The 13,492-nt window shown below is 37.9% G+C and overlaps 1 protein-coding gene across 2 annotated transcripts in view; it reads left to right on the top strand.

Moving 5' to 3' along the window:
* Nucleotides 1–13,492, top strand: part of EVC (EvC ciliary complex subunit 1) — a 107,384-nt gene that overhangs the window by 67,494 nt on the left and 26,398 nt on the right. The window contains exons 12-14 of one of the 2 annotated variants that reach the window (XM_012552338.3): nucleotides 1,097–1,309; nucleotides 8,010–8,119; nucleotides 9,662–9,872. In XM_012552338.3, coding sequence (XP_012407792.2) covers nucleotides 1,097–1,309; nucleotides 8,010–8,119; nucleotides 9,662–9,872 — 534 coding nt within the window. The remainder of the gene's footprint in view (nucleotides 1–1,096; nucleotides 1,310–8,009; nucleotides 8,120–9,661; nucleotides 9,873–13,492) is intronic. The other variant, XM_031943804.1, reaches the window with a different exon arrangement.

Raw genomic sequence — 13,492 nt, 5'->3', positions numbered from 1 at the left:
AAAGATGAGGAAAGTGAGAAATACAGGGTGAGGTGACTTGAGCAGAGCCACACACCTAGTAAGTGTCTGTAACCTGATCTGAACTCAGATCTTCTTGATTCCAGACCTGGCACTCTAACCACTGTACCACCTAGATGCCATAAAACAAACAGAAAGGTATAAAGAAGATCCATTGGAGCAGCGGTTGTTAACTTGGGCTATGTAGATTTCAGGATGGTCTGTGATTTACTTTGTAATCTTACATATTTTATTTTATACATTTAGTTGCTGCTAGGTGGGATGGGGTGGATGGAACACTGGACTATGGATCAGGAAGACTTCTGTGTGTTTTGCTTTCCTCATCTGTAAAATGGGGGTGATAATATTAATGCCCACCTCTCAGCCTTGTGGTGGAGATAAAAGGAGGTCATGTTTGTAAAGTGCTTTTCTCACCTTAAGCACTATTTAAATCATAGTCATTGTAAATGTTGGCTGTTAAAAAAATGCTCTGAGAAGAGGTACAAAGTTATCACCAGATTGTCAAAGGGAGGCAAGATAAACACACATGCAAGCACACGTACACTTATATATGCTTATATTGTGCAACCCCTGCCTTGGAAATCATTTCAACCTCTTTTGGGGGGATTTAGGAAAAGAGAGAGGAGATCAAGTCTATGATTGCGTTTCTATAAGGAAGTTCCCATGTGGAAACGCACTTTACCAGTGTAGATCTCCACCAGAGCTACAGCTTCTCTCAGTTGCCCCAAAGGTTGTAAAGTTAAGTTATTCACGAGGCTCACCTAGCTCACCATGTCAGAAGAGGGACCTGAACCCCAGGCTTCCTAATTCTGAGGCCATTTGTCTATCTAAGCTTCAAGCAGGCCACACTGCCATTCTTAGAGAGAGAGGTCAAGGTTGTGGGAGTTTTCATTTTGCAGTTGAGAAAGTAAGAAACCAGAAAGAGAAAATGGCATGTCCACCATTACACAGGTACCGAGTCAGAGGCTTGATTCAAAGTCCCAGGTGAGCCCCCTTTCCGTAACCCCACAGGGCCTCCAGTTGTCCTTCTAAGACAGAAGGATCTATTCTGCTCACTTGGATCGTTTTCCTTTTTTAGGAGCTATATAGCAAAAGTATCCAAACTTTTGAAAAACTCATAGAGGAAACATTTCTTCAGACCCTCTTGAGACTGACTGGCCTGCCCTTGGGAGAATGTGAGCACTTGAAGCAAGATGTTCACCACAGTGCAGCCCTTGAGTTGGAGAAGTCAGACCAATTCCGAGAAAAGCAATGGACACTTTTCCAAGAACTACTTGACCAAGAAAAACAGGTATTGTGCTTGATTATAACAGCCATGTCGACATCCTCTGGGAACTTGACATCTCAAGATTATAAAAATAGAAAACAGTATTTGAGCATATATATATTAGATGTAATATAATACTATATATAATATATGATGCAATATGACCCAACATAATATATAGCATATAACACAATATAATGTAATGTACACGATATGGCACAATACAATAAACATACATGTATTTATATGTGGTAACACATGTATATCCATATACCTCTGCATAGATTCATGTGTGCATAAATATATGCATGTACATACTACATGTACCTATGTAAGTATGTTCACATTATGTATAGATTGTATATATTAATATATAGGTAGGTTATATGTCCTGAGAGAGAGAGAAAGACAGAGAGACAAAGAGACACACACAAAGAGAATGCTAGGTCTCAGGGCTAGCAATGAATCCCATGTAATGATCATATTATTTGAAAGCTGTATGTTTCCATGAAGCTGCAACCATTGAACATATTTTACATAATTATAACTTCAAATTTGAATTAACTTGCAAATTTGAATAAATGAGACCATTTCACAGAATTCATTATTCATACTGATTGGGAAGTAGTGGTAAGTAGGTAAGTAGACGGGTAGATAGATAAAAAGAAAGGGAAAAAAAAGGAAGGAAAGAAAAGGAAAAAAAAGAAAGAAAAAATGAGATATAAAAAAATTGTGTTCTAGGGTTGGAAAATGCACAAAAAAGGAAAGGGACCAGTCTCAGTTTGTAGTTTACCTTGATAGGTAACAGAGAATCACTGAAAGTTTTTTGAGGACAGTAAAATGAATCCCAATGAGAAAGCCTGCCATTTCTTGAAAAACTGGGAGCATGAGAGCAGTGAAATGCTCAGATGTCATTTCTAAGACATTTATAAGACATCTCCTATTTATGGGAGATGTAGCAAGTGCAGAATTAAAAAGTCAGCATCTACTAATTTTGAATAGAAGATCTGGGTTTCATATTGATATGAAACAGGGACAGAACCATTGTCTTTAGGCAAATATTTCAAATCTAGCTGTAACCTCTCAATAATGGAAATAATTTAGTTATTTTAGGTCATAGTAATACCTAAGTTCTTTTTTTTCCCTCTTTTTTTTTCCTTTTCCTTTCCTTTTCTTTTGTTTTCTTTTTATTTGTGGATTTTTCTCGGCTCTACCAGAACTTTTTCAAGAATAGTTTCATGTGCAAGTAAGTTTAAAGATCTCATCAACTGATTAAATAAGTATGATCAAGATAGCATTTCCTCGGGTTGTATAAGTCATAACTAATTTACTGATTGATTCTTTAATTGCTTTAAATTGCCTCAAGATATTTAGAGACTGTCATTCTCTCTCATTTTCCACATTGCCTCATTAATGAAGATGTGAGGAATAAACTTTACATGAAGGTAAACAGAGGGTTGATGTCCTCTCAAATATACCAGCTTCTCAATTCAGAAACCTCTTTAAAGTCCATAATCTACATGATAGGTGTCAAATACTGCCACAGTTTCCAAGTGCAGCCTGAACCAGATTAAAATGTTATTGGAAATATTCAACAAAATAAATGAAAAATACAATAATATAATATGTTCATATATGCTTTTTTTAAATCAAAATGTGCCCTACAAAGATCCCCGTGTCTGATTTTTGTGGTGACTGTTCCCATTAGTTTGACCCCACTGATGTACATCATGGCTCCATTTCAGACCTACAAAGAGAAAAGTCAAAGCACTCGTATGTGTTCTGCCCACATAATTCCTCTGATCTTAGATTTACTTCAGCTCGACTCTAACATAGTAATGTCATCTGGGTCCTCTTCAAGAAGGAAGGACAACAACCAACCAAACCTTCTCACTTCTCCACTTCACCATCCATCTTCCCCACTCTATCTTCCTCAGATTTAATCTCAGAACAAGTGGCTCTTTTATTTACCAGGGTATACTCCATTACTTAGGCTCTTGATTCTCTTTTCTCCCATATTTTTTGAGCTTGTTCCATCAATTAATCCCTTCTCTCTGCTTTATTTTTAATGTTATAAAACCTTGACTCCTTTCCTACTGTTTATAAATATACCTAAATAGTCTTAATAAAAGCCCTTCACTTGATCCTATCATAATCTCAAGATATTAGATCAACTATTATCTCTGCTTCTTTCATCGTCAAACACCTAGAAAAAATATATCTATATGCTTTGCCTCTCCTTTCTCCCCTTCCCCCTCATTTCTCAATCTATTACAATATGACTTTCCTTCTTACCACTCAGCTGAAATTGCTCTCTCCAAGGTTACTGAGGTCATTTAATTGCCAAACCCAATGGTTTTCTTTGAACCCTTATTCTTTTTGACCTCTCTGCATTTAATAGCATTAGCCATCCCTACCTCCTGGACCATCTCTCCTTGAGTTTTCATGATCCTATTGTTTTCTGATTCTTCTCTGACTGGGTTTCTCACTCTTTTTTTTCCTGGATCAACATTTGTGTAACATTCTCTGTATGTAGTTTTATCCCTCTGTTCCTCTGGGAAGGCTCACTCTCCTCTCTTAATGATTTTTTTTTATTCCCATCAAGTCAACTATCACCTGTTGGAAAGTTTGAAGATGACTCTCAGATGTACATATCTAGCTCCTGAACCCCAAATCTCTTCCAAAAACTTCTGATTGGAAATATTCAGGTGGGTGTTCTGTAGATGTCACAAATTCAACATGTCTAAAATGGGATTCCCACCTTTCTGTCAAAAATTATCTTTCTAAATTCCCCGTTTGTTATCAGAGCACCATCATTCTTCCAGAAACCTCGGTTTACAACTTTAGAACCTTCATCCATCCTTTCCTCTCTCACACCCTTCAAATCCAATCAGTTGCTAGGTCTTCTTTCTACCCCTCCCAGAAATATTTTTTACCTCATATCTTTGGCTGTCCTTCCACTAGTTTAGAAGTTTAGATCCTCATTATATGTTGTTTAGGCTATTGAATTTGAGTGCTGATTGGTCTTTTCTGCCTTTGTTTTTTGTTTTTTTTTCCTCTTTGTATCCATCTTTCACTTGGCCAGAAAATTTAACTTCCAAAAAACCGGGTCTGGCAATGTCAGTCCTTTGGTCAGAAAATTTCAGTGATTTTCTTTTGTATCTGGAATAATAAAGTATAAAATCCTCTGACTCTGAAAGCCTTTAGCAATCTGTAGCCAGCCTGCCATTCCAGGCTTATTGAACATTCTTCTTCTTCATATACTCCGTGTTCCAGACAAATTGTCAACTTGCTAAAAGTTGAGGCATTCAAAATATAATACAACAGGCTCTAGGAGTCAGGAGACCCTGATACTTTGTCATGTGGCCATGGGCAAGCAACTGACTCTGAGTCTCAACCTCAATCCATGAAGAGGGAAGAATAAGTCTTGCCCTCCTTACCTCACATTTAATTAGAATAAAACACTTTTAAATGTTCTAAAACATCAAGTAAATATGAGAAGGGGGTGACAATTTAGGATCTTTCCTATTTTCCTTAAATCTCTTTTTTTTTTTTTTTGGTCATGGAAGAAGCCCCAGGATTTCCAGGAGTGTACCCACAGAACGCCACCTCCGCAGTCACTGGATTTAGAGCCAAGTGATATATTGCATAATATCCTATCTAACCCTCTTATTTATAGATGAAAAGACAGGCCAGACTCATTGAATGAGCCAGGTAGTGAGTGGCAAAGTCAGGAGTCTAACAGAGGCTTATTGAATCTAAATCTAGCATGCTTCCCACTATTCCCAGTGTCTACCTTCCATACTTCCAAGTTGCTTCAAATATAGATTATGAATTCAAGGTATGTTAGAAGCCATTAAGCCCAACCATCCTGTTTTAAAGATAAAAATGCTGCAGCAAAAACTGGATGAATAACTTGTCCAAAGTCACACAATTAGGAAAGCTCTGAAGTAGAAGTTGAACATAAATCTTCTGGACACCAAGTTCCAGGCCTTGTACCAGCATGCTTGGAGGAGCAGTATATTTGTCCTCTGAGGACTTGTTTAGCTAAGCTCAGAGAAGATGATTACCATAGGGTACTAAAGGATGGATTTTGAGACCATGGAAGCTTGTCAATCGTGCATCTAAATTACAAAGGGAGGCAGTATGATACACCTAGCCTAACTTTGAGGCCTCTGTTTTCTCATCTGGTTCCATGGTCTTTGTTTGATCTTCCTTTCAGGCACTCAGATATTCATGGATTAACCTCCTACATAATTACAAGGGATAGAAAACACATGGCATAAATAATCCCCAAGTCCTTGGTACATTCACATATTTTCTTATTTTGATTTTGTCCAGAGCTTGAAAGCAGGCAAAAAAGAGGCATGTTTCTGGCCTAGAGATGGAGCCAAACTGGATAGTTTTGTTCCTCAAGGGTGCAGGGATGAGACCATTTTCTTGGCTTCCTAAGCATTTGGCCGAGAGATTTCAAATTGTTAACCAAGATGAGTCAGAGCCCTTTAACAACCTGCCTTTGCAATTTCCAATAAATTCGTGCAACTCGCAGCTTCAAGCAAAAGAGAATTCATGTTACTTGCTTCATATTTTGATCCCAATTTCCAGGGGACCTATATTAGTTCACATTCAGTGGCCAGCTCATACCCTACAAGCTGTTTGGTGCATTACAATGAAGAGAAAGGCGCTTAATTGAAGTGTTACCTGGAATGCATTCGAAATGAGTCACCTCCAATTGACGTGATTCATTACCATATTTATCATGTTTGTGTGTGTGTGTGTGTGTGTGTGTGTGTGTGTGTGTGTGAAGTCCTAAATAGAAGCTTGTTGGTATAGTGGAAAGTTTGCTAGACTTAAAATGAGAGTCTCCCTTTTGACAATTACTCGGAGGGTAGAGTGCTGGCCTTGAAGTCAGGAAGACTCATCTTCTCAAGTTCAAATCTGGCTTCAGAAACTCGCGAGCTATATGTCCTGGGCAAGCCACTTAATCCTTTTAGCCTAAGTTTCCTCATTTGTCCAATGGCAAGTCAATCTGGTATCTCTGCCAGGAAAACCTCATATGAGCTCATGGAGAATTGGACGAGACTGAAATGACCAAACAAACCTTGGAACTTCCTGTGCCCTGAGACTCCATTGTATCATCTATAAAACAAGTAGAATCATTTGCTCTTCTGAGGTCCCTTCCACAAGTGACATATCAATCCCAAAGCCCCTTTTATATGGAACATTCTATGCTCTAAGGAATCTTTTCTACTTCTTAACTCTAAAGATAATATTTCATTTGAATAATCTGTATTTTGTCCAAAGATGCTTTATGCCTCTCACAGTCTGTAGTCTATTCAGAAGGCCCTTTAAGCTCTAATTCTGGACTCTATAATCCTAGTTACCTCCTAACTCTAGCATTTTACACTTACAAATTCATCCAAGCAATTTTCAAACACTCAGTATTCATGACTTAGTCTTTAATCAAAACATTTTGGTAACCTGACTGTGGTAGTTAATTTTTTTTTTACAAGTAATTTAGGATGATTAAGAATAAATCAGTAAACATTTCCTAAGTGCCTTCTATTTGTCAGGCACAGTGCTAGATCTCGAAGACACATATAGCAAGAATTCACTAATCCTTGCTCTCAAGGAGCTTGCATCCGAATAGGAATAACAGTACCAATTATTACATCATCAATTTTATATTTTTGAAACTTAAAAAAGCTCCAATGCCAATTTATTTCCAGATTATACACATCACCATAATCCAAATCATGATATTCTTTCATCTGTCTCCTCACCCAATGAGTCAACAGCTATGAAATCCCACAAATCCCATTTATGTCATTTTTGTGGTTTATGAAGTACATTCTTCACAAAATCCTGTGCAATAGACCTTGTGACCGTTGATTCCCATTTTTATAAATGAGGAAACTGAGGCTCAAAGAGTATAAATGATTTGCTTATGATCACAGAGCTAGAAAATAGCAAGGCCAGAACCTGTGCCCCGTTCTCCTTAGCTAATATCAAAGGGATCGTTCCACACTATCCCATGCCTATCTTTCACGTTATATTTTTATTTTTTAATATGTTTCCATGGTACAGCTGTGATGATAATCTCTCTATCCTCCAGATAAATAAGGTTTGTTGGATATGTGACTTATGGAGAAGTGCCATATTGCTCTAATGGTAATTTAGAAAATAAATTGGGATAAAAATCATACCCATCATTATATATTATAGGCATTTAATAAACATTTATGGATTTTTTATGGTCATAATTATAGAAATTCTATATTTCCTAGCTCTTAAAGGTTCACAAAGTGCTTTCTTCAGAAAATCAGAACACTTTATTTGCTTTGTATCATTTGAGCCATACAATAGTCCTATTGCATAAATACTACAGATATTGCAATGTCTTTTTACAGATGAGCAAACTAAGACTAATGGAAATTAAATAATTTGTCTATTATCACACAGCTAAGAATTGCTATTCAGGCCCATGCTTCTGGAATCCAAATTCAGCATCTTCCTCACTTTGCCATATTACCTCTAATATAAGAGCTGTGGTCCAGATGTATTTTTTTTCCTTTTTTATGTATAGTTGAGGAAGCAAGAACTACTAGGTGATGGAGTCAAGATTCTAGGTCTTGACTCTGAAAGCCAATGCTCTTTCTGTTTATCACACAACACTGTCTTTCTAACTTGAGCCACCTTCATCAATTCTGTTTCCTTTATTTAGCTGTGGACTGAAGAGTTTGCCTTGTCTGCCATCATGAAGAAACACTTGTTGGAGAAACATGAGAGTATTATCCATGGGGTACTGTGTCGTCTGGGTGGTCTCAGTGAAGAGTAAGTATAAGTCAATAGACTGGAACATAAAGGCAGGGCGGGATACGGGAAGCTCCGAGTGCTTCTACTTCTTGGAAGATTCCCTCTCTATCTTTCACGATTCCGGGGCAGCTAGAAAAGACAGAGCTGATTCTCAGTAAGAAAGTAATCATATAGGGACGTCCTAAAGGAGCAGAGCCCTGCTATATGTGGCCCAGGGGAATAGAAGTCAGTCTTTGGGCCCTGGGAGCTTGGTGGTAATGGTACACACACATCTGAGAACAAAAAGTATGGATGAATATGGAACCTGAGATCCTGTCATACCATAGCCTTCCCCTTAGATCCCCTGCCCTTCCTGGCCATTGTGATACATGGCATTGTAAGGAGCCATCAGGCCAGAGTCCCAGGGTTAGTGTCTCCTTAAAACCATGAATACCACTTCAGAGTGAGCAAGTAGGAAAGACTAAGAATAGATTCTGTCTAGTACTCAGGCAGTTAGTATCAATGGTATAGTGAATAGAGTTCTGGGCCTGGAGTCAGGAAGCCCATTCTCCCTGCACTCAGATCTGGTCTCTGACACTTAATAATTGAGCAATACTGGGCAAGTCACTTCACCCTATTTGCCTCAGTTTCCCCAACTGTGAAATGAACTTGAAAAGAAAATGTCAAACCAGTACAGTACTTCTGCTAAGAAAACCCCAAACCGGGCCACAAAGATTTGGGTATGATCAAATGACTGAGCAATGACAGAAGCTCACCTGAGTCATGGACACCACTGTTCTTGATTTCTGATTTCCATTTCTGAAAGGGTATATACAGAGTATTCTTTGAATACTTGCAGTAAGAGAAAGCAATGCATGAGAACTGTGGCTGTCTACCTTGGGAGTCTTAAGAATGTGTATCAATAACTCAAGAGACGAACGTAAAAGAAAAGTTAAAAACTGTGCCTTCCCTAGAGTATCAAAATGAAATCAATGATAATCACTGAGCACCCTCTGTACAGAGATAACTGTGTTAGTCACTGAGGGAGATGCAAAAATGGATAACGTATATTCCCGATCTCCACTTAATTTATAATCAGGAAAAGAACATAAGATAGGAACACAAATAGAAATTTAGAGCTAGGAAGGAATTGAGAGATGAGGAATCTAAAGTACAGAAAAAGGTATCAAGATAGCTTTTATCAAGATAGCATGACTTAACTAGCCATCTCTAGCATCTTTGCCAGGAAAACCCCAATGAAGTCACAAAAGTCAAACATGACTGACACTACTGAACAAAAAGTGAACATCTCTCTCCTGATTGTATAATTTAGTGTACTATTATTAGCAGTCCTGTTTTTAAAAGGGTGAGTTTTTTGCCTTTTCGAATTGACTGTTGCATTTTTCTTATAATCAGCCAAAAATGTATTCCTTTATTTGAAACTCACCAAAGTCATTGTGATTGGACATAATCATGCTTATGTATGTGTGTGTGTGTGTGTGTGTGTGTGTGTGTTTGTATGTCTATGTTTCAAGATGTTAGAGGTGGAAATGGTCACTAAAACCATAATGCCTTCCACAGGTCAAGAAAATCCATATCACAGAAACACAGGCTCATGCTGAGCTCCATCCTCAGAAGACTTGCTCTCAGGAATATTGCTGCAGCCACAATGACTCAGATGAGAATGTCCCGGAAAAAGAGTCTTCTTCAGGAGTTAAAAGAACAGTACATCCTAGAAAAGAGCTCCTCTCAATGTCAGGATGAGCACCAGTGGCAGCTGCTGAAAGCCATGGTAATCACCACTTTCCTTTGGTTTCTCCATAATGATATCTTGTAATCAGCCAATGCACCCATGGGGTGGTAGAGTTGGAAGTGACCTTGAAATATCAAACATGGATTATTCAAGCTCAGTGGGATCTTGGACCAAATAAAAGTTAGCAGTGAAAGGATCCTCAGAGCTAATAGTCACCCTGAAGAGTTTTGGTTTATGTGGTCTAAAGCTATTGATATATATATATATATATATATATATATATATATAATATTTAAAAATCATATGTATATGTATAAAATATATATACAGATATACACACACCATATTAGTAAATTTATATATACTATGTTAAAAACATTTTTAAAGCATTAAAAAAGCCTTACTGTTATTGGGGAAAGTTTTGATGTTTAGATGCTCACCAGAATCCCCAGACCGCACTTTCAGAACCAAATAGTTCACGTTTCTGGAGAGCTCTACAGTTGCAAAGGATTTTGAAACAGTATCATATCTGGATCTCATAACAGCCCTATGAGATACATAGTTTAAACATTGTTAATTCCATTCGAAACTTGAGGAGTTTGAGTGACTTCATCAGTGCCACCCATTAAGCAGTATTTTTTTTATTATAGTAACTTTTTATTGACAGAATCCATGCCTGGGTAATTTTTTTTTTTACAACATTATCCCTTGCACTCACTTCTGTTCCGATTTTTCCCTCCCACCCTCCACCCCCTCCCCTAGATGGCAAGCAGTCCTATATATGTTGAATATGTCCTAGTATATCCTAGATACGATGTATGTGTGCAGATCCAAACAGTTTTCTTGTTGCACAGGGAGAATTGGATTCAGAAGGTAGAAATAACCTGGGAAGAAAAATAAAAATGCAAACAGTTTACATTCATTTCCCAGTGTTTTTTTTCTTTGGGTGTAGCTGCTTCTGTCCATCGTTGATCAATTGAAACTGAATTAGGTCTCTTTGTCAAAGAAATCCACTTCCATCAAATTACATCTTCATACAGTATCATTGTTGACGTATATAATGATCTCTTGGTTCTGCTCATTTCACTTAGCATCAGTTCATGTAATTCTCTCCAAGCTTCTCTGTATTCATCTTGCTGGTCATTTCTTACAGAAAAATAATATTCCATAACATTCATAGACCACAATTTACCCAACCATTCTCCAATTGATGGGCAGCCACTCAGTTTCCAGCTTCTAGCCACTACAAACAGGGCTGCTACAAACATTTTGGCACATACAGGTCCGTATCCCTTCTTTAGTATCTCCTTGGGGTATAAGCCCAGTAGAAACACTGCTGGGTCAAAGGGTATGCACAGTTTGATAACTTTTTGGGCATAATTCCATATTGCTCTCCAGAATGGTTGGATTCGTTCACAACTCCACCAACAATGTATCAGTGTCCCAGTTTTCCCACATCCCCTCCAACACTCATCATTATTTTTTCCTGTCATCTTAGCCAATCTGACAGGTGTGTAGTGGTATCTCAGAGTTGTCTTAATTTGCATTTCTCTGATTAATAATGATTTGGAACACTCTTTCATATGAGTGGTAATGATTTTAATTTCATCATCTGAAAATTGTCTGTTCATATCCTTTGACCATTTATCAATTGGAGAATGGCTTGGTTTCTTATAAATTAGAGTCAGCTCTCTATATATTTTGGAAATGAGGCCTTTATCAGAACCTTTAACTGTGAAGATGTTTTCCCAGTTTGTTGCTTCCCTTCTAATCTTGTTTACATTAGTTTTGTTTGTACAGAAGCTTTTTAATTTGATGTAATCAAAATTTTCTATTTTGTGACCAATAATGGTCTCTAGTTCGTCTTTAGTCACAAATTTATTCCTCTTCCACAAGTCTGAGAGATAAACTATCCTATGTTCCTCCAATTTGTTTATAATCTCGTTCTTTATGTCTAAATCATGGACCCATTTTGATCTTATCTTGGTATATGGTGTTAAGTGTGGGTCCATGCCTAATTTCTGCCATACTAATTTCCAGTTATCCCAGCAGTTTTTGTCAAATAATGAATTCTTATACCAAAAGTGAGGATCTTTGGGTTTGTCAAACACTAAATTGCTATAGTTGACTATTCTGTCTTGTGAACCTAACCTGTTCCACTGATCAACTAATCTATTTCTTAGCCAATACCAAATGGTTTTGGTGACTGCTGCTTTATAATATAGTTTTAGGTCAGGTACAGCTAGGCCACCTTCATTTGATTTTTTTTTTCATTAATTCTTTTGAGATTCTTGACCTTTTATTATTCCATATGAATGTTGTTGTTATTTTTTCTAGATCATGAAAATATTTTCTTGGAAGTCTGATTGGTATAGCACTAAATAAATAGATTAGTTTAGGGAGTATTGTCATCTTTATTATATTTGCTCGACCTATCCAGGAGCACTTGATATTTTTCCAATTCTTTAAGTCTGACTTTATTTGTGTGGAAAGTTTTTTGTAATTTAGCTCATATAATTCCTGACTTTCCTTTGGTAGATAGATTCCCAAATATTTTATGCTGTCGACAGTTATTCTGAATGGAATTTCTCTTTGTATCTCTTGCTGTTGGATTTTGTTGGTGATGTATAAAAATGCTGAGGATTTATGGGGATTTATTTTATAACCTGCAACTTTGCTAAAGTTATGGATTATTTCTAATAGCTTTTTTGTAGAATCTCTAGGGTTCTCTAAGTATACCATCATATCATCTGCAAAGAGTGATAATTTGGTTTCCTCACTGCCTATTCCGATTCCTTTAATCTCTTTCTCGACTCTTATTGCTGAGGCTAGTGTTTCTAATACAATATTGAATAGTAATGGTGACAGTGGGCAACCTTGATTAAGCAGTATTTCTTAAGTGCCATCTGCCCCAGGCACTGCACTGAGTGCTGGGGATACAAAGAGAGGGGAAAGATGGCTCCCGTCCACAAAGCTCACAAACTAGGAGGGGAAGAAAACGAGCAAACAAATAGATACAAACGGAAGTGATGCAGGTAAATAGGAAATAAGAGAAAACACTGGAACTAGAAAGTGCCAGGGAAGGCTTAAAGATGTAAAAGATGAGATTTTGGTTGAAGGAAGCCCAACAAAGCAGTAGGCTGAGATGAGGAGGAATCTGGGCCAGGGAGACAGCCAGAGGAATGGATGGGGAGTCTTAGGAGAGGTCAGGGCCGCTGGATCAGAGTACTTGGAAAGACTTCCCCACAAAAGTAGCAGAACAAGGGCTGGGAGCAGGGTTAAGGTAATAAGGGCTTTGAATGTCAAGCACAGGGTTTTGCATTTGATCTTGGAAGTACTAGGGAGGCACCTGGGTTTATTGGCAAAGGAGATGATGTGGCTGCCTGAGATTTAGCCAAACAACCTTGGTGCTGCAGGAATGAATTGCATGCTGTGCCCAAAGCCACATAGGCAGGAGAAGACACCAGCCCACATTAGCCCAAAGGAGAGAGAACTGGGCGTGGATCTGCCATGGTCACAGGAACCCGCATCCACTGATTTGTGCAGCAGCTGATGGGGAAGAGGGGAAGAGCATCAGACTTCTTACTGCACTAGTGGACAGAAGCTCTGACACTAGCTGTGTTATCCACCCTCTCTGTCACTCAGTTTCCTCATCTATA

This window comes from Sarcophilus harrisii, chromosome 6 (genome assembly GCF_902635505.1).
Source record: "Sarcophilus harrisii chromosome 6, mSarHar1.11, whole genome shotgun sequence".
In the NCBI taxonomy this organism is placed as follows: domain Eukaryota; kingdom Metazoa; phylum Chordata; class Mammalia; order Dasyuromorphia; family Dasyuridae; genus Sarcophilus; species Sarcophilus harrisii.
The sequence above is the reverse complement of the archived record's forward strand: the minus strand, read 5'-3'. Positions and strand labels throughout refer to the sequence as shown.